Source organism: Echiichthys vipera (genome assembly GCF_963691815.1).
Source record: "Echiichthys vipera genome assembly, chromosome: 22".
Classification (NCBI taxonomy): domain Eukaryota; kingdom Metazoa; phylum Chordata; class Actinopteri; order Perciformes; family Trachinidae; genus Echiichthys; species Echiichthys vipera.
Window position 1 is genome coordinate 5,346,357 of NC_139847.1, and position 22,313 is coordinate 5,368,669.

Below are 22,313 nucleotides of genomic sequence, written 5' to 3' on the forward strand. Positions count from 1 at the left end.
AGACCTAACACAGTGTACCGTATTTTATTTCATAATTAGGGGCTGAAAGTTGACATCTGCCCTGAATGCCGATGAATAATGAACCCACTTGCGGCGCTGCAGTGAGTTTGCGGGCAACCGTTGCATTGTGGGTAAAGTAGTTTTGGTGCATTGGTGAAAAACAGCAGCAGGCGGCTGTGGCGTGTGGGCCGGTTCTAATACTAATTAAATATCATCCCGGGGGCCAAGATCATTCATTCGGGGGCCGGATCTGGCCCACGGGCCTTGACTTTGACACCCATGATATAGAGCATCAACATATACATATACATATACACATCATGCCGCTGCACCTTACTATTCGTTTATTCATTTATCTTGCTTTATGTCTTTATGTCTAAGTGCCCATGTTCTGTTCTGTGGGGGTTGTTGTTGTTGTTGTTGTTGTTGTTGTTGTTGTTGTTGTTGTTGTTGTTGTTGCACTTAAGGGGTGGATTAAGTACATTTCTATTATCTCAGTCTTCAAAGTTCTGTATGACAGAAACGTGTTTCCTAACGGCAATCTGAAAAATCTACAACCAACCTATCTCAGACATTTGGAATCCTAACTTAACAATTTTAAGATAAAAAAAAGCTATAAAAATGTTTAAAAAGTATGTAAATGTGACGCTAAACGACAAAACCAAAAGTTGAAATGAATTAAAAGCAGTGTTATAAACGTATTTTCTACATTAAATGCACCGGACCATGTATTAATGAGTATATATCTCATCTGATCTCATCTTCAGCCTCTTATCCGGGGTCGGGTTAAGCAGGGGACCCCAAACTTCCCTTTCCCGGGCCACATTAACCAGCTCTAACTGGGGGATCCTGAGGCGTTCCCAGGCCAGTGTGGAGATCTAATCTCTCCACCTGGTCCTGGGTCTTCCCCGAGGCCTCCTCCCAGCTGGACGTGCCTGGAACACCTCCCTAGGGAGGCGCCCAGGGTTCATCCTTACCAGATGATCCTGAACCACCTCAACTGGCTCCTTTCAACGCAAAGGAGCAGCGGCTCTACTCCGAGTTCCTCACGGATGCTGAACTTCTCCCCCTCTCTCTAAGGGAGACTCCAGACCCCCTCCTGAGGAAACACATTTCGACCGCTTGTACCCGAGACCTCGTTCTTTCGGTCATGACCCAGCTTTCATGACCACAGGTGAGGGTAGGAACGAAGGTTGACTGGTAGATCTAGAGCTTTGCCTTCCTCAGCTCTCTTTTCGGTGCGGTAGAGCGACTGCAGCACCGCCCCCGTAATTATCTATCTATCTTTAAATTTAGGTTGTTAGTAGGCTTATATCTTTTTTTAAATGCATCCATTCTTCCGTTTAGAGGCGTTCGTGTTAGCTTGGTTGTGACAAAAGTTGGTGTAGTTACCCTTTAAATACCTCTAAATGATGATAACCCTGATAATCAAATGTGCAGGAGCTTTATTTGATCCCAGACTCGTATATTTATAAAATCAGAGAAGAGAAAAACAGGAATAATACGCTTCAATGTGGAGCTGGGACGCTGTGGTTACAAAGTACTCTACTGGCCTACATTACGCCCAATTTAATGTATATTCGCACCACAAACAGAAGCTTTTTAAGGCCCAAATTATATTAAATTACACCAAGAATGATCTAGAAAAGACCGTTAAGTTTTGCCAGCAGAGGGCGTGGTCGGCAAAATGATTTATAGTAAATGGAGGAACTTAAAATCACTGTGACTCACCTTTCTCATGTAATACAACCCCGGGCTGAGGTCACACTCTAATATTGTGCTTTGTTTTACTTTCACCTTTAGTTACTTAGAATAAAATCAACACATACGTAATGTTGTATTATTATAGTTTCAGATGAGGTTTTATTGAGCCTCAGCTATGAAGTAATGAAGGCTCCACCTTTACCAGCTGGAACATTAAAGGTCCCGTATTCAGCTCATTTTCAGGTTCGTACTTGTATTTTAGGTTTCTACTAGAACACGTTTACATGCTTTAATGTTGAAAAAACACATTATTTTTCTCCTCCTGTCCGTCTGAATATCCCTGTATTACCCCTCTGTCTGAAACGCTCCGTTTTAGCGCCTGTCTCTTTAAGACCCCCTCCTGAAAAAGACCAGTCTGCTCTGATTGGTCGGCGTTTCCTGGTTTTTCACATTTCATTCATTGCAGCCGAGTAATGACCGTAACGTCACCGTAGCGGCACTTTCTACCTTTATATAGTAAAGTTGTGACATCATAACGGTACAGGAAGTCCTGACGGCTCGTTTAAAGACACAGTTATATATAAATATTATATAATATTATATAATATTAGCACCTCCACCTGCTTTATAATAAAGAAAAATATGGAAATCTCACTATTTCAGTGTGGGACCTTTAAAATAATAACTGAAAACCACTTTACTGTATGTTAGGGAATCATTTATTGTGTTGCCAGAAAGCAAACAAAATGCTGTTTGTCTGAAACTGAAGGAGTTTAGTTCTTTGCCAAGGAGAACAGAAGAGACGTCAACACTTAGACTTAAACTTCTCTTTATTGATCCTTTGGGATGAACTCCCGCAAGGAAATTAAGATTCCAGCAGCTTACAAAAACACAAGGGAGGTATAAAAAAATACAGTATAGGATAAACATAAACTCTTAGCTAAATAAATACAGAAAGTATATAAAACAATAAACAGTAAACAATAAACTCTTAGTCAAATATGTATGAAGTAGATGTAAGAATACAGAAAGAAGAATACACAAAAAACAAAAACAAAAAATCGCTTTGTGTAGAAATATGGGTTATATATGTTTATTTACGGCCCAGCAGAGACAGGATGTAGTGTGTCAGGTCACACCTCTACTTCCTGTCTCTGACGCACATAAACTATATATATATATACCGTATATACATTGACATTGGTTCAAATATTATTTTAGAAAAAAAACACACAAAATAAAACATTTATTTAGAAAATTCTTCATCTATTTTATGAATGTTTATTAATTAAAATATGTTGGTTTGACATGTAGTAGATTTTTGGAATATATTCATTCATTCATTCAATTATAAGAATGACTTTGATTGTAAAAAACATAAAATAAAACATTTATTTAATGATTGTCTATGTATTAAAACATGTTAGTTAGAGATGGAATATGTTCTTTAAGACATTGACATTTGTTCAAATATAATTATTATAGAATTTTTTTTATTTTTTATGACAAGAATTAATTTGATTGTTACAAAAAAACACAAAATAAACCTTTTTATTAATGTCTATGTATTAAAATATGTTATTTAGACATGGCATATATATTTTTTAAGACATTGACATTTGTTAAAATATTATTTTAGAAAAAAAACAAAAAAATTAATGACAAGAATTACTTTGATTGTAAAAACACACAAAATAAAACTTTTATTTAGACATTTTTTCATTTATTTTACCAACGTCTGTTAGGAATATATATTTTTAAGACATTGACATTTGTTCAAATATTATTATAGAAAAAAAAATGTAATTTTTTACGACAAGAATTAATTTGATTGTTACAAAAACACAAAATAAACTTTTTTTTTATTAATGTCTATGTATTAAAATATGTTGGTTAGACATGGAATATATATTTTTAAGACACTGACATTGGTTCAAATATTATTATAGAAAAAATTTTAATTTTTTTACGACAAGAATGAATTTGATAATTACAAAAAAACACAAAATAAACCCTTTTTATTAATGTCTATGTATTAAAATATGTTGGTTAGACATGGAATATATATTTTTAAGACATTGACATTTGTTCAAATATTATTATAGAATTCTTTTTAATTTTTTACGACAAGAATTAATTTGATTGTTACAAAAAACACAAAATAAAGCTTTTTTATTAATGTCTATGTATTAAAATATGTTGGTTAGACATGGAATATATATTTTTAAAGACATTGACATTGGTTCAAATATTATTATAGAAAGAAAAATGTAATTTTTAAATATGATAATTACAAAAAAACACCAAATAAACCGCGTGCATGTAAAACTCCGCAGTCACGCAGGAGTTAAAACAACGCGAGAGGAAAAACCCGCCTGTGACGTCACTGGAAACCCCCTTCATCTCCTCCGTGACCCTGAAACAAGGCAACACAACACTTATTTCCTAAACACGGCCTGTAAACGTGCACTTTTACAGCATATTATGTATTAATAATAACAATAAATGTGACGTGTGTGTTCATAAATGCAGAAAAACACCATTAAACAACTAAAAAAACACATTTAACAGGGTAAAAGGGCACATTTTAGTCATAATAAAGCAGCTTAAAGTGATGCGTAACAGCGACACCAGCCCCGACACCCGGACACAAGCACCCGCCCCTGGAGCTGTGCTTCTCGGTTAGTTTCGGTTTTGTCTTCGGGGTTTCCAGCGGTGGTGTGAGGCTTCCTCATCCGCAGCAGTGGGGCGGATCCGTCCTCCGGTGGATTTTTACTCCTTTTCCTGCGTTGTTGTGTGTTTTTCGTGGGCATTGCACCGTCAACCTTTGCTCTCACACATGTTGTTGCTTCATGCTGCGGAAGCCTGGAGCCTCTGTGTCCGTGTGTCTGTCTGTCTGCGTCTGCTGCTGGGAACCCAAGTTTGACGACCACACGTAAGAAAACGACACTTAACAGTCGTGTTTTAATGGTTTTAACAGTGTTTTTAAACCTCTAAAGTGTCTGAATTCTGTTTCCTGCTGTTTGTTTGCTAAAAACACGACGAACGGGTTCGTTTGATCAGATTAAAGGTTACACGAGTATCCTGGCAACAGGCCACAGTGTAATCTATCATAGCAACAATGTTTCTAACGTGTGTGTGTGCGTGTGTGTGTGTGTGTGCGTGTGTGTGTGTGTGTGTCGGAAGTTAGCAGAGATGTGCACTTCACTGAAGAGGAAAAATAGTGTATTATTTAAAAATATATAGTTTATTTTTATTTTTTTATATTATTTTTGGATTTCCTAATATTTTTATTTAAAAATGTTTTTATTATTTATAAAAAATATGTATTATTTTTAATATTTTTTTATTTTATAATATTTTTATTTAAAAATGTTTTTATTATTTATAAAAATATGTATTATTTCTAATATTTTTTATTTTATAATATTTTTATTTAAAAACGTTTTTATTATTTATAAAAATATGTATTATTTTTAATATTTTTTTATTTTATAACATTTTTATTTAAAAATGTTTTTGTTATTTATTGTTTAAGAAATATTTTTGTTTTCTATTATTCATAAAATATTTTTTATTTCTAATGATTTTTTTATTTATAAGAGTTTTATTTAAAAATGTTTTTGTTATTTACATTTTTTTGTTTTTTTATTATTTAAAAATGTTTTTACTATTTATAAAAATATTTTTTATTTTTTCAATATTGAAATAAATATATAATTTTTTTAATTTGATTTGACATTTGTACATACTTTACAGATTAAATTCTGACATTTAAAAAAGGTGGAAAGGAAAATATTATAATTTAAAAGTCATATTTTTAATTTTTTATTATTTAAGAAATATGTTTTTATGTTTTACAATTTAAATTTTTTTTATTTTCTTTACTTTAACAAGTGTACTTACTTTACAGATTAAGAAAAACATATAAATATAAAGCATTGTTTGTTGGGATAAGATTAGGCGTTGCCTTGGTAACGACTGCCCGTTCATATTCAAACACATATAATTAACAACAGTGGTGAAAGAAGTATTCATCCTTAAATATGTCTGTAATTAGGTAAGATTTAGCTTTAGCCGAGAAATACACAAAAACTATATAAGAAGGTAGAAAGGTAGAAATGTAGAATATATAAAATAAAAGGTGCGTATGTAAAAATGACTGTTTAACTGTAAAGCACCATAATCAGGAAACAGGATTAGGAAACGTACTGATGCCAAACTGTGAAGTAAAAGTCCTGCATTCACAACCTCATCATTAAAATATTAAAGGTAAAATGTTCCTTTTAAGTGTTTTAATGTGACGTTGACATTTAACTCAAATCCTTTTGAGTCAAGTGAATTCCTTAGCAAACCAGACTTTATAAAGTTTTCATACACAGTTTATATCTTTGTGTTTTCAGTATGTTCAACTTTTGACGCCGTTTTAAAGAACGTGGGATGGACGGCGGGAGAAGTGGCGGTGGAGGAGAGCCAGAGGTGGAGGATGAGTTTGCGTGCGCCGGGATGCTGCGGGGGTCTCTGACCTCCCTGCACGCCACCGTGGAGCGGATATTCAGGGTGACCTTCGGGATCGGGGCGGAGGATTTGTCTCACGCAAACAACGGGCAGATATGGCTGAAACTACGGGGGCGGAGCGACAGCGTGAAAGCTGCCAAAGTAAGTCGTTTCATCCGAGCACCCACCACAGTGTCTTCCTGGTTTATCCAAACAGGAAGTGCCGAAAACTGCAGTTCTCAGAGTGTCCACTAGGGGCAGGTTTCATAACAGAGCAGTTTCTCATTGAGCCCCATGTTAAACAGGCCGTTTTCACAGCATCATTAAACCTGTTTAAGGCCAAAAGAACATTCTAGTCTGTGGGTTTAGGTCATATCTCCATGACAACACTGAGGGGGAGGGGCTAGTTTTTATTTTATTGGAGGTTGAAGTTGATGAATAATTAGGGGCGTGGCCTCTTTAGAGACAGCTAGCCTCTGGCCCTCACTTCTCCTCGGAGGTAAACGTTAACTAGACGTACGTCTCTCCCTCCCCCCAACGTCACATACATGCCCTTTTTTGGTAAGAGCAAATGAGTCAAACTCTGACAAGATGGCGACTCCCGTAGGCGAGGACGATTGGACCAAGTTGAGAGAACGGACCATTACTGAGAGGCTACGCCCATTTTTTTATACAGTCTGTGGTTTTAAGATAAGATATTCCTTAAGAAAGTCCCATAAAGGGGAAATTTCCTTTTTACATGTTTGCATGTTTTCCCCGTGTCTGTGTGGGTTTTCTCCGGGTTCTCCGGTTTCCTCCCACAGTCCAAAGACGTGCAGGTGTTAGGTTAATTGACTCTAAAATTGCCCGTAAGTGTGAATGGTTGTCAGTCTCTGTTCGTCTCTATGTGCCCTGTGATAGACTGGCGTCCTGTCAGGTGTACCCCGCCTCACGCCCGATGTCAGCTGGGATCGGCTCCAGCACCCCCGCGACCCCGACCCCGGGATAAGCGGTTGACGATGAATGAATGTTTTAAATTTACACCAAGACGCGGAGGAAAATATTAGTATTGCTCATTGAGATTGAAATTCACTAAGTATTGCACACTGAAGTGAACCCAGTTGGTGAACATTACAGTGCAGTTATCGTCATTATGTATAATTACTGTTCTTGTTATAGTGGTTTATCTTGGATGTGGACCAGTTTGTAAACTTCTATTTATAAAAAAAGGTGCCACACCAGTGGAGCTGCTCTCGTCACGGCCGACACACGTAGATAAGAACCACTGTTCCTGGTCAATGACTCACAGAGGCGTGTTTTTTTACATGCTGATCAATGAAACCGTGTTTGTGGACGATCTGCTGACACACGCTCCCAGAATGCATTTTTTTTTTCTACTGAGCAAATCATATTAAATGTGTCATGAACAATAACAAGACCATAAAAACAGGAATCACATGATGGTCAAGTGCATATACGAATATATATAATATAATATACAGTACGTGTGTGTGTGTGTGTGTGTGTGTGTGTGTGTGTGTGTGTGTGTGTGTGTGTGTGTGTGTGTGTGTGTGTGTGTGTGTGTGTGTGTGTGTGTGTGTGTGTGTGTGTGTGTGTGTGTGTGTGTGTGTGTGTGTGTGTGTGTGTGTGTGTGTTTACCTGCTGTGTTGCACCTTTTTCATGTGAAAGAAGGTTAAATTAAAGGTTGTTTGTATGATTTTATTTGTGCTCCTTCAAAGATGGAGTAATAAAGCAGCGAATGACTTTAAAACACTTTAGTTATTGTTTTATAATCAAGATGTTCTTGTTTCCCGGACCGCAAAAGGGGAATAAATAACATTAAAAACAAAATAAACAGCCAAAATATCGGTATCGGCCAAAATGTTATTTTAAATGCAATAATTTTGTTATATGTGCACATGTCCTATCGTGTAGCTTAAAGCCTTATGCAGGTGTTTTTACCTCTGCGCTCAGACACAACACAGTATATTTGAAATACTGTCTCATTAACTCCCTTTAAAAGAACTATCTATGCAAATATGAATCAACAGATGTGAAAATAGAAAAAAGGCAACGAAAAAACAACAACCGAAGCGTGGATTATAATCACATCAGTGGCCAGAAGTGCTCGGCCGTGCAGTTTATCCCAGAAGTAGAGATAATCTGCAGACAGGCTGCAGAGAAGTCTGACGTTGAGTGCATAAAAAAACACCTTTTAAAGGTCACGCAGCATCAAACCACAAGTGTTTTGGGCTTGCAGTCATTAGCATAATACTGCTGTGTGCTAGTCAGTCTTAAAACAAGAGTCAGACGATCCCTTTCAATAGAAGTAATGTATAAGTGAGAGAAGAAAGACGCTAAAACGTTTGTCTGAAGCTAATTCACATAAACAGTGAGTCAAATCAAGTGGGTCACCGTCTTTTAGTGGAAATCCCCTCTTTGTGTTTCCCTGGGTAGTGTTTGCTTGCACAAAGAAGAAATTACACACTAAGAGCCTACTCACACTGTCCTCTCGGACCGCGACCCGGACTTTAGGGTACTTGTCCCCCCTCCCTCTCCCCCCCGCGCCCCAGCCCCGTTTGTACTCACACTGCCAGGGCCGGCCAATGCTTCTTGCTGTCCATACGCCATCACGCCGTAACACGTCACACGCATTGATCGCGTGTGTGTGGCTTTGTTTACAAATCTTTCCACAGACCTCGGAGTTTTTGTGCGTCTTGTCGACTGTTTTTGAATATTTTAATCGACCAAATCTGCAGTAAACACTCCACCTCCGCACCACACCAACGTGAACCTTTCACCACCATTGTTGTTGTTGTTAAATGTCCGCGCATGGTCCGTCCTTCTATTTACATGTCCGAACAGGCGCACATAACGCTACTGCCGTAGGGCTCGAGCTCGTGCTCGTACACGTGCGCACGCTCGTGCTCGTACATGTGCAAACGGCTCCGCTAAAGCCCACCTCTTTCAAGCGGGCCGTGGGCGGGCCGCTGGCCGCAGTTGAGCGCGGAGCGGGTGCACTCACACTGCTTAAAGGTACTAGGCTTTAGCTGAAAAACCGGTTTTGGCCGCGGCCAAAAGGACAGTGTGAGTAGGCTCTCAAAGAACATTAAAAATGAGTTTTCAATGCCAAGATTGGACTGTCAAATACCGATTTTATGTGATTAACCAACCATCACTTCTACGTATAATTCCCCCGATGCAATAACGATGATGTGTGTGTGTAGTTATTTGTGAAAGGACTGGTGAACCAGGAGGAGCAGCAGGAGGTTTCTTATCCCAAGGTTCTTCACTGCATCTTCTGCGGAGCCAGAGGCCTGTTCATGGAGTGCCTGACGAGAAGCACCTCGGCGCACATCGTGGTGAGCGTTGCATTCTGGGTCTTTTGGTTAGGCTACACTCAGAAAGGTCACAAAGCAGGTATTAGGATTGGTACTTTTTTTGTTTACTTACCAAGAATAAAGCAGAAAAAAGCAAACCAAAGCAAGTTTTTGGAGTTCTACATCATGTTTTTTGACGTTTATTTGTGATTGGCAGCAAAGATAATGATATCCTCTGAAAGTATAAGTGACGCTTAATTTATAAATATATGCAGCGCGTCTGTGTGTTCACATTTTATCCAGTTATGACTCACAAAAGGAGCACACTCCCTCTTAGTATCTCTCACTAACGTCATCGTACAAACCCCCCTGCAGCATACTCAGTGTGCCGCTTTTGACCGATGATGCAAGAATAGTATTGACTAATAATGTGATATCTTGTTAATCCTACAAGAAATTACATTATTAGTCAATGTCATCAGCTAAAAATGTGTCAGACCCCTTATGAGGAAACAGCTGCCTCCTAATCTGTCACTGATGCTGTCACTGGGAATTTTTAACCTTTTATTGACACGTTTTGTTAGAATGCAAATGTACGATTCAGGGAAATGTCGTTACTTTTCAAAACTTTCTTTTTTCACTATTAGTTTCTACCTGATGCTACGCTATTTCTTGAAAATCCCATATCAATGTGTCTGTATAGGAAAAACCACCAAAGGGTTGGTTGATCTTATTTCAAACAAGACATGATCTTCAAACTCTGTGTACCATGTTGGATAGCTGATAGTTGTCCGTATAGAAACGGAGGTGATCGTCATTAACTGATCATTAAGCAACTCGGTACATATTACAGAAACTTCTTCACTTGCACATCCTGTCTTAACAGTTCGCGTTATGACCTGATTTAGTACAAAAGCTTTTACAGATGTACAGTTTCTAAGTCAGTGCCACACAGTCACTGACACAAGCTAGGGAAAGTGTAACTTCCCAAAATAATTCCTAAATAAACTGTTGAGCTGTCCTTACTTTCCTTTGTCAAACACACAGTGTTAGCTTAAATTGGCTGCTCTTTTATTGGTTAAACAGATCCAGCCCCTTAGGGCGCACTCACACTGTCCTTCTGCACCGCGACCCGGGCTTTAGGGTACTTGCCCCCCCCTCCCTCTCCCCCCGCGCCCCAGCCCCGTTTGTACTCACACTGCCAGGGCCCTGGCCAATGCTTCTTGCTGTCCATACGTCATCACGCCGTAACAGGTCACACGCATTGATCGCGTGTGTGTGGCTTAGTTTACAAACCTTTCCATAGACCTTGTAGTTTTTGTGCGTCTTGTCGACTGTTTTTGAATATTTTCATCGACCAAATCTGCAGTAAACACTCCACCTCCGCATCACACCAACGTGAACCTTTCACCGCCATTGTTGTTGTTGTTAAATGTCCGCGCATGGTCCGTCCTTCTATTTACTATGTCCGTAACAGGCGCACATAACGCTACCGCCGTAGGGCTCGTGCTCGTGCTCGTACACGTGCGCACGCTCGTGCTCGTACATGTGCAAACGGCTTCGCTAAAGCCCATCTCTTTCATAACTGGCCGCAGTTATGCGCGGAGCGGGTGCACTCACACTGCTTAAAGGTACTAGGCTTTAGCTGAAACAACGGTTTTGGCCCGGTACAGAACGACAGTGTGAGTGCGCCCTTAGTGTACTTATTATCTTTTTCATAGCATCAACGCTGTGTTGGATGCTGGACTGACACGGAGACTGCGTCTGCTGTCTTAGCCCACTTTCTTTCTCTTATCTCTTGTGTTGGCACTTTGTTGAACAGCCACTCACCTTTTTATTTTGCTTAGAGGACTATGACTGATGTTATTCTGTCTTCCTCTCTCTAAACCAGGTTGGCTCTCCGGGATTCCTACTTATATCGGGTCTTGCAGAGCCGGTGGTTCGAGCCTACTCCCTGATAACAGACTTGGTGGAGAGGTATGATGGCACACAATCCAGACGCTCTGAGACCGGAGACAGAGGCCCGGGCGAGTCTCTGGATTCACGCCGGGCGTTCAAAACTCTGGTGGAGAAATGGGAGGACAAACACATTCTGGATCTTCTGGTGCTACCGGGGTCGGTGAAGGAAATTTTACTGAATTTGGTGAAAGAATCGGGGCTTGTTTTAGGCCCCGACTCCGCACTGACAGGTGGAAATTCAGGAGTAAGATTACATGAGGATCTAGAGGGTAGATCGGACAAACCCTCCACCCTTACGTACACACTTCCCGAGCCTCCCAGGACTACTGATCGATGGGTTGAAGGGATGACTGCAAGTTCGTTGAAAGACTCTGCAGCAACGGACTCCCTATTCGAGCTTTTGTCCATGTCTGCAGGCGCCCGAGGGAGGGCAGAGGGTGCTGAGGAACGACTCAAGCATTCTCCACAGGAAGTGGCAGAAGGGGAGCAGCTGCAGCAAGTGCCAATGTTGGGTACCGAAGATGGACGAGGGGAGGAGGTAGAACAGCTGTTGTCAGTGGGAAACAAAGAGTTTCTTCTTTTAAAATTCTTCACAGCAATGGGTTACACGGAGGACGTGGTGAAACGAGTGCTTGCCCGAACAGGACCTAAAGAGGCCTCGCAGATACTAGACGTGGTTCAGCAGGAGCAGGATCGCAGTGACCGGGAGGAGTCGCAGAAAAATCAAGACGGAGCTGCCTCGAATCAAAGCGAGAAGAACCGACCTTGCGAGACGGAGCACAGAGAAGACGAAGCAATGGAAGTTGGAGGAGATGAGTCGAAGAGTAGTTACAGGGAGGTGGTAGACGTTTGTGAGGGAGGGGAAGACGGAGCGACAGGAAGCACGGGACTCTTGAAGGGGAAAGGTGGTGCAGAGCAAAAAGAGGTAGGGCAGGAGGAAGACTTTGTCCTGGGGGTGCTGAAGAAAGCGGCCGCCAGCTGCGGGTACATGGAGCAGGAAGTAGCCAAAGTATACAACAAGTTGCCAGATCGATCCACTCACCAGCTGCTGCTGGAGCTGCAGAGAGAGGGGAGCAAAGAGACGGACGCCTTTAGGGGGGAGCCGAGAGAGATGGACGATGTGGTGCTGGACAATGAGGTTGGACCACCTCAGGAAACAGCAAAAAGTGAGATTTTTGTACCTGCAGAAAAGAGAAAATCTGATGATAAAGAACGAGTAGAAGTGCCAAATCTAACCGTATCAGAGTTTAGTAAATTCAATAAACTCACAAACGCACAGACTCCAAAACAAGTCGTCCTTCCTGAAGTCAAAGGGCCACCGATGCCTACGTATCCCCCAACCCTAGACCCTCCACTCAACGACTTCCAATCCGACAAACAATATGACCAAACGATCTTCTGGCCGTCCAACTCAAAACAAAATCATCCAGCGCAAGACAACTTCTTGAACCCAAAGTCTTCTAACGCCTTAAAACAAGCGCCCCGAATCCCTCAACTCCCCGTCTTCACAAGGAACGGCTCGTCTCCGCCCAGAGCGAAGGAAAGGCGGGGCTTCATGGTCGCTTCTTCAGTGGTGGTGACGGGGGAGCAGCGTTTCCTGGAAGGCCTGCAGATGCCCTTCGACCTTCAGCTAACGGACAAACCTGGCAACCCCAAAGTGAGGACGATCATCATAGACGGGAGCAACGTGGCCATGAGGTGGGAATTGCAGATTTATGAATACGGGATGAAATTTGAGGTTGTGTTTTATGTTTATGTTGTTCTCATTGCGTTTATCCTTGAGCTCAAATGTTAAATGCATGTTTTCCGCAGTCACGGGTTGGGTAACTTCTTCTCCTGTCGAGGGATCGCTCTGGCCGTGCAGCACTTTTGGGACCGAGGTCATCGTCAGATCAGCGCCCTCCTGCCACAGTGGAGACAGAAGAACGACCCCAAGATCAAAGGTACCACTTCTGGTTCCTTGTGGAGCATTTTTAGGATTTAAAAGCTCTATTTTATCCGTCTTTCTGTCTTATTTTAGTCATTTAACCAGGGGAGAAAACGTCATTGTTACTGAAAATCTCCTTTAGTCCTGGTTGGCAGAATAGTTTGCAATGATGTGCACTCACACGATTATTTTCATCATTGTATTTAGTTTGGTCTCTTAAAGAAAAGAAAGCCAATTATCACATATGAGAAGCAGGAAAAATGGAATCTGGCTTAATATATTAATTGATTACCAAAATAAAACTCAATTATGCTTAAAAAGTGGATTAATCAATTAATTGACTACCAAAATAAAACTAAATTATGCTTATAAATGGATTAATTAATTAATTGACTACCAAAATAAAACAAAATTCTGCTTAAAATGGATTAATCAATTAATTGACTACCAAAATAAAACAAAATTCTGCTTAAAAATTTGATTAATCTATTAATTGATTACCAAAATAAAACTAAATTCTGCTTAATACTGGATTAATCCTTTTTATTGATTATCAAATTAAACTAAATTCTGCTTAATACTGGATTAATCCTTTTTATTGATTATCAAATTAAACTAAATTCTGCTTAATACTGGATTAATCCTTTTTATTGATTATCAAATTAAACTAAATTCTGCTTAATACTGGATTAATCCTTTTTATTGATTATCAAATTAAACTAAATTCTGCTTAATACTGGATTAATCCTTTTTATTGATTATCAAATTAAACTAAATTCTGCTTAAAATCTTGATTAAAATATTAATTGATTACATTGAATATTTTTCTTTAGATCAGGCAATCAACTAATTAATTAATCAACTAATCATTTCAGTTCAAAAACACAAAGAGAACCATGTTTATTTACACTATTTATTTATTTATTTGTGCTCATGTACTTGCGTGTTTTATCCCATTTGCTCCCCTGGATATTATCAATATTTTAAATATTGTAATATACATGTAACGTAAAGTAAATGGGATTTATAGTAAATATATAAAACATGCAAGAGAAACATCTATAGCTTTAAGATGTAATAATAATTAAAATTTGCATTTGGTCCTCTTTAATCCATCTATTTTGTTCCTTCATATGTAAGAATTATCAAAGTAATTCATGTCCCACTTTATGTGTTTAACAAACATTTTGATCGTGGAGAAAAACAGTTTGCAGGGACGTTCTCGGTGCCACGGTTGCTCTCGGCTAAATGCGTCGTGTGGTTTCCAAATGACAAAGGCCTTTGTGGCGTCCGTGCATGTGTGCTGCTTACATTTGAGTGTGAGTCACACGTAAAGGGGAAGAAAACAAGTCATAACCGGGCGAAACATGTGAGTGTGTGGGCGTTTGTTTTTTCCCTTCGGTGCCGACTAAACATAGCGTTGTTTGTTTCCTGCCATCTCAGAGCAGCACTATCTGGCGGAGCTGCAGCAGCTGGGCCTGCTGTCCTACACCCCGTCCAGAGAGGTGCAGGGCAAGAGGATCAGCTCGTACGACGACAGGTAGACGCGCCGCTGCTTTAAAAACTCTCGTGCTGCAGCTGACGGAGTGTATGAAAAGAGACTTACACTCAGCGGCCACTTTATTAGGCGCACCGGCTGCTTAATAAAGTGTCGGTGTGGTCGTCTGCTGCTGTTCCCTCTCTGTAGAGAGTCGGTGGTGTTGTGTGTTCACAGATGCTCTCCTGCGTTCCTCTGTTGGAACCGGTGGATATTTGAGTTACTGTTGCCTTTCTATCAGCTCCAACCAGTCTGGAGAGGAAGAGGACAAGAGGAAGAGGAGGAGAGGGAGGAGGAGGAGGAGAGGGAGGAGGAGGAAGAGGAGGAGAGGGAGGAGGAGGAGAGGGAGTAGGAGGAGAGGGAGGAGGAGGACAAGAGGAAGAAGAGAAGGAGGAGGAGAGGGAGGAGGAGGAGGAGGAGGAGGACAAGAGGAAGAAGAGGAGGAGAAGGAGGAAGAAGAGGAGGAGGAGGGAGGAGGAGGAAGAGGAGGAGAAGGAGGAAGAGGAGGAGGAAGGGGAAAGAGGAGGAGGAAGAGGAGAGGGGGAGGAGGAGGAGAGGGAGAAGAAGAGGAAGAGGAGGAGGACAAGAGGAAGAAGAGGAGGAAGAGGAGGAGGAGGACAAGAGGAAGAAGAGGAGAAGAGGGAGAAGAAGAGGAAGAGGAGGAGGACAAGAGGAAGAAGAGGAGGAAGAGGAAGAGGAGGAGAACAAGAGGAGGAAGAAGAGGAGGAGCTCCAACCAGTGTGTCCGTTCTCCTCTGACCTCTGGCATCAACATCTGCGCCCACAGAACTGCCGCTCACTGGATCTTTCCTCTTTTCCGGAGCGTTCTCTGTAAAAACCCTAGAGATGGTTGTGGGTTAAAATCCCCTTAGATCAGCAGTTTCTGAAACACTCAGAGCAGCAACAACCACGCCACGTTCAAAGTCACTTCAATCACCTTCCTTCCCCGTTCTGATGCTGCTTCGAACTGCAGCACATCCTCTTCACCACGTCTACACACACACACACACACACACACACAGACACACACACACACACACTCTTCACCATGTCTAAATGCCTGAATGCACTGAGTTTCTGCCACGTGATTGGCTGATCGGACAGGTGTACCTAATAAAGTGGCCGGTGAGTGTACTGGTTTCCTTCACTCCTGTGAGACTGATGATGCAACTTAAAACTACTACGTTCTTAAATCTTACACAATGACACGTTTATAATCATTCTCATGGCGTTATTTTTGTTTGTGAAAATGTAAAAAGTATTCTGTGCGTAGCTGCTTTGTTTCCTTTGTGCATTGCATTATGGGAGAATAACGGACAATCAACGACAGACTCTTAGAATCAGTGTGCAGCTTTTTATCCCATTCATAAATATTTAAGAGTCTTAACTGTGTGGGACGCCAAAGACCTGAAGATTTTTCTTATTTTTTATTTTTTGCTTGTTTCTGCAGATTTATGCTGCAGCTCGCACAGAAGACAGACGGCGTGATCGTAACAAACGACAACCTGCGAGACCTTTCAGACGAGTCCCCCGTGTGGAGAGACATCATCAAAAAGAGGTATAAAAACATGCATCGCTCAAATGTGACCACAGCCGCACAGGAGAGGGCAAACGCACACTCTGACCCGGGGCGTACGCAAAAACACTGAAATGAGAAGCGGCGACACAGACGGCAGAAGGATGAAATGCAGGAAACAGCGTGAAAATGATTCCATTGTGTAAAACCTATCGAAATATTACCTCTCATTGACTACTATTCTTACAATTAATACACACACACACAGCTGTTTGATGGGTTCTCTCTGCAGTGAATCAAAATGGTAAATGGACTTGTACTTCTATAGCTCCTTTCTAGTCTTCTGACTACTCAAGGCGCTTGCACAGTGTTTTGTCACATTCACCCGTTCACACAGACATTCACACTGATGGCAGTGGACATCTACAGACCATCTAATCTAATCTAACCATTCACACCACATTTACACACCCATGTGCAGCACGGGGAGCAATTCAGGGTTCAGTGTCTTGCCCAGGGACACTTCGACATGTGGACCGGGGGGAGATGGGGATCGAACCACCAATCTCTCGAACAGAGGACGACCCACTCTGCCACCAAGCCACAGCCGCCCAAAACAATAATATGTAGGATCTACATTCACATGAAGATATCTTTAAAAAAACCCTCATTACTCATAAATATGTTCTGTAATAATCAAACAATATTTGCATGTTATGGAGTTGATTTCCATAAATAACACGGTGAACAGGACTAATACCGTTGTCGGCAATGTCGGCCGCTTTGTCTTTAGTAATGTCCACACTTCTACCTCCGAACAACATCTCGCCAACAAGAACGTCAACTCTCAGTTATAGTTATGTCTCTTTTTTTTCCTGTTTTCCTCTCTGTGTTTGTCGTGATGTTGGTATGAATGAATATTAATCTGGGGTATTTCATTGACTCTTTAAGGCGTATATAAAACCCAATATTTCTCATGCGCACGCACGTCCTAGGGATGTGCGCCACACAGTTTTATAAATCTCTGCGCATTAGGGGTTTCGTGCGAACGCAATGTTTTGGAAGGATTCTACGCAGTTTTTAAAAATGAGGCCGCTGAGGCCCCGAAATGCTGACCAATCAGAGCAGACTGGTCTTTTTCAGGAGGGGTTCTTAAAGAGACGGGCGCTAAAACGGAGCGTTTCAGACAGAGGGGGAATACAGGGATATTCAGACAGACAGGAGGAGAAAAATAACGTGTTTTTCAACAGTGAAGCATGTAAACATCCTCTAGTACATGGGTGTCAAAGCCAAGGCCCGAGGGCCAGATCCGGCCCGCAAATGAATTATCTCGGCCCCCGGGATGATATTTAATTAGTATTAGAACCGGCCCGCACGCCACAGCCGCCTGCTGGTGTTTTTCACGCACCAAAACTACATTACCCACAATGCTCGGCTTCATTATTCATCAGCATTCAGGGCAGATGTCAACTTTTAGCAACGCCTGACAGAGCCGTACAAAAATATTGGATTATTAATTGAATTAATAAATAACATACGGTACACTGTGTTAGGTCTTGGTTCAATAGGTTATATGCAATCATTTTAATATGTTTTGATAAACAGTGAACCAGTCCGGCCCTCGGCTTGTAGCAAATTAGTTTTTTTGGCCCTGTGATGTATTTGACTTTGACATCCCTACTCTAGTAGAAACCCAAAATACAAGAATTTACCTGAAAATCTGCATGATAGAGGACCTTTAACGCCATGGTCTTCTTTTCTACATCATCAACCATATGTGACGTGACAGTACACGTCTGTGTACGTTGTTTACTGAAAGGGTTAGTGTTGCTGCTCAGGGTGCTGAGCCATTGGCACCCCCCTCACTCTGACATCTCTCCATTAATTGCATGTATATAGGTCCTGTTTGTGCGTGTGTGTGTATTTCAGGCCTGTGTGTGTGTAACCTGTATAATAACAGAGTGAAAAAATTGAATTTCCCCTTGCGGGATTAATAAACTAATTCTTCTTCTTCTATATAAACCAGGATTAACCTCTTCCACATGATACACAGACATTGTAGTTTTGCTGCTCCACTCATTACTGTGGGGTCTCTTGTTCCCCCCCTGTGCAGACTTCTCCAGTACACGTTTGTCCGGGATCACTTCATGGTGCCGGACGACCCTCTGGGCAGAGGAGGGCCTCACTTGGATGACTTTCTGCGCTCAGAGCACAGGTATTCACAGCCACACACACGCACATATATATATATATATATATATATATATATATATATATTTATCAGTCAGTAAATATGTGAAAATGGGCCAAAGCACTTAATAATAATTGTTTAAAGCCAAACTAAGTAAAAATAAAATAACATTAATGTCCCAGCCTTGTTACCCTCTTTATTTCCTCTCAGGACCCCTGACCCAGGAAACCACTCGTTCGCCGGTGTAGCCACTACCTTCCCTTCCTCCAAAGCTCCGCGCTCTCAAACCGAGGTCCTGAACTTCCGCGACCGAACACCGGGTGGAGGGGGCCGGGGTCGAGGCCGAGGACAGGGGCACAGGCAGAGGGGGCTCGGAGCTTCGGGGCCGGGTCTCGGTGCCGACAGGAGCCCGGAGGAAACAGCCGGCCTGAGAGAGCAGCTCTGTCAGGTGTTCCCGGGTCAGGACAACATGGTGGCGCTGGTGCTGCAGTGCAACCCGGCTGAGACGGACATGAACGCGCTGTCGGATCGGATCCTGGAGCTGTAGAAGGGCGCCACATCTTTTAAGTCAGTTTTTTACAAGAAGACCAAATTTTCCAATTGAACTACGATGTTCTTACATTTGAACACTGGTTGTTGTTTGTTCACGCCCCCGTTTGATGATTCTCTCCTGATTTTTAAAGTAATTTATGACCCGTGAAGCAGGTTTGGACTGGTTTTCCCTGAAACAAAGAGTCAAGATCAAGCCCCGAACCACAGAGACTTCCTGGTTGATCCAATCAGGAAGTGCTAAAAACTGCAGTTCTCTGAGTGTCCACTAGGGGCAGGTTTCACAATAGAGCAGTTTCTCATTGACCCCCATGTTAAACAGGCCATTTTCACAGCATCATGAAACCTGTTTAAGGCCTGGTACAAAGAAACATTATAGTCTGTATGTTTAGGTCATATCTCCATGACAACACTGAGGGGCACGATTTTTTTCGTACCAAGCTAGTTTTTATTTTATTGGAGGTTAAAGTTTATGAATAATTAGGGGCGTGGCCTCTTGAGTGACAGCTAGCCTCTGGCCCTCACTTCTCCTCGGAGGTAAACGTCAGCCAGATGGACGTATCTCCCTCCCCCCAACGTCACATACATGCCCTTTTTTGGTAAGAGGAAGTCTGACAAGATGGCGACTCCTGTACACGAGGACGATTGGATCAAGTTGAGAGAACGGACCCTGACAGAGAAGCTACGTCCATTTTTTATAAAGTCCTGTGTCTCAGATGCATTACCAAAAATGTGCAGTATGTAAATTTAGCTTTTCTTGTTGTTGAAGAACAAGCCTCTGATACCACGACTGGGGTGGAGGTTAGGGTTCCCCGCGCTTGAATCGGGTCGGGTTTGCACACAGTTCCTGGATAATATGTATTTTTCATACACGCATGGATAAAAAAGAGGTGAAATCCTGTATTTTTTTATTCAGGCTCAGGCCCAAAAACGTCTGCCACGGGTTGCCAGACTTGGACAGAAACTGTGGACGGCCCTTCAGTCACGATTAACGTCTTAAAAACACGACCGTAACACGTGACGACGCCTATCAAACGTCGTCCTCGGGGCGGTTTTTAACAGTTTGAGGTCGTACTTTTCATCATGCAGCCGCGTGGAAGGAGTCATTCTTTCTGTCGTCGTGTTGCTCGAACCAGCACCGCCTCCATTTTTGATGACAAAACAATTAAATGTGCTATTTTTTTAAGGAGAGGAGTCCTATCTTTGAGAAAAGTCCTTTATTTTTAGTACAAGAACGATGTAAATAAGAAATAATATTCTGTTATTCTGAATTTATTGTAACCTGCTAAACTTAAAAAAGGTGTGGAGGCAAAAGGTTGTTGTAGCTGTTTGATTTTGAGAGTAATACTAAACCAATCCTTACATTATTCTGTACACGCAAGTTGATATATATATATTTTTTAACTTATTTTAACCAGTTCTGATCTCGTCAGGATCGTAGTTTTGGAAATCAAAACCAAAAGATGATGGTAAGTCCGTTTTTCATCCATTTCTCTCCAGCTGAGAGACAAAACCATCTTATTTGTGTTGTTTATAAATGTATATTTGAAGACGCTGAAGCTGAATTCTGCCTTTGTTTCTGTATTTAAGTGTTCTTTTAAAGAAAGAAAAGCTTATTCTGTGCTTTAAAGGGGTTTTTGTGGTCTGTTTTACTTGTTTTCAGGAATCAGATGAGGATTAAAATCCAACCAAATTAAAAAAACAAAACAAGACTAAACCAATTTATCTGTAAAAGGATCATCAGAGTTTAAAACCGTCTAAAACAGTGAAGTGGTTACAAGATTTTAGTCATCCTCAAAGCAATATCAGTCAAAAGCAACTGGACTTGGTTGTTTGTCTAGGAAGACGTTTCACCTCTCATCCAAGAGGCTTCATCAGTTCATGTACACATCTGACCAGGCTGGGACTGGCCCAGGACCAGGACCAGGCTAGGACTGTACCAGGACCAGGCTAGGACTGGACCAGGACCAGACTGGGACTGGTCCAACTAACTGGTGTGAGATCCAGGTATTTAACCTCTTACAAGGCCGATGATGTCACTGGAACCCCTTGTGCTCCAAGTGCCAACAACCGTCGTTAGAGTGGCAGTCGTTGGTGGAGTAGGTCTGGACTTCGTTAGTGCTGGTCCAGTCCCTGCCTGGTCCTGGTCCTGGTCCAGTCGTTGGTGGAAGTAGGTCTGGACTTCGTTAGTGCTGGTCCAGTCCCTACCTGGTCCTGGTCCAGTCGTTGGTGTGAAGTAGGTCTGGACTTCGTTTGTGCTGGTCCAGTCCCTGCCTGGTCCTGGTCCAGTCGTTGGTGTGAAGTAGGTCTCGACTTCGTTAGTGCTGGTCCAGTCCCTGCCTGGTCCTGGTCCTGGTCCAGTCGTTGTTGTGAAGTAGGTCTGGACTTCGTTAGTGCTCTATTGAGTCTTTAACGACCATCGTTGGAGTCACAGGAGGCCATTTGTGAACAGTTGTTCTTTGAGGTTAGATTGTTGGATGAAGGGATGAAAGGGCAGCATTGTAAATTGGAGATAAGTTGTGTCTCAGACCTCCTCCTCTGTTTAGGGATGGTTTCTCTACTTTTACATAGATTTTAGTTGTTTTCTACCCCAGATTAGATTTCTAAAACAGTATTAAATCTAATATATAACTAATGTTTCAGCTGTGTTTCAATAATTGAAATATTGCTTAAAAGTACTGCTAAAAATTGTATTTCTAGTAATTATAATTAGTGATTTTCGCTCCCTTTAAATAATATATATATATTTTTTTTTTTTTCAAAATGACACAACAGAAACATCCGGGTCTCCATACACACATAAAAGACAAATAATAAATCATAAAAAAAAATGATTTAAATTCTTATATAGCTACTGTGCTGAATAATACAACAGTATGTTTAAGAGACAATAGAACTTTATTAAAAATTGAGGAAATTCTTGCTCCAAGATCGTTGCAACAATTACAAAAATAATAACAATAAGATAACAAAAGAGCATCAAAGAGGTCCAATAAATAATAACACATAAGGTTTATGTGTTATTGTATGCATTTCAAGGACTCGGCAGACATGTTGGTGGGTGTCTATGAAGATATTTTAATATAGTATATTAAATTAAATATATAAAATATATTTTATATATAAGTAAATGAA

At 41.2% G+C, this 22,313-nt stretch overlaps 1 protein-coding gene across 2 annotated transcripts; it reads left to right on the forward strand.

Annotated features, from left to right (window-relative positions):
* Positions 1 to 1,813: 1,813 nt before the first annotated feature.
* On the forward strand, positions 1,814 to 20,767 carry khnyn (KH and NYN domain containing). 2 transcript variants are annotated; one of them, XM_083936770.1, is made up of 9 exons: positions 1,814 to 1,947; positions 6,108 to 6,363; positions 9,408 to 9,542; positions 11,392 to 13,157; positions 13,272 to 13,402; positions 14,830 to 14,926; positions 16,373 to 16,480; positions 18,552 to 18,653; positions 18,840 to 20,767. In XM_083936770.1, exons 2-9 carry the CDS (start codon positions 6,145 to 6,147, stop codon positions 19,174 to 19,176), a joined length of 2,895 nt encoding a protein of 964 aa, XP_083792896.1. In that variant the 5' UTR covers positions 1,814 to 1,947; positions 6,108 to 6,144; the 3' UTR covers positions 19,177 to 20,767. The 2 variants fall into 2 exon arrangements, with proteins under 2 accessions (XP_083792896.1, XP_083792895.1); XM_083936769.1 differs by lacking the exon at positions 1,814 to 1,947 and adding an exon at positions 4,416 to 4,639.
* The last annotated feature ends 1,546 nt before the right edge of the window (positions 20,768 to 22,313 follow it).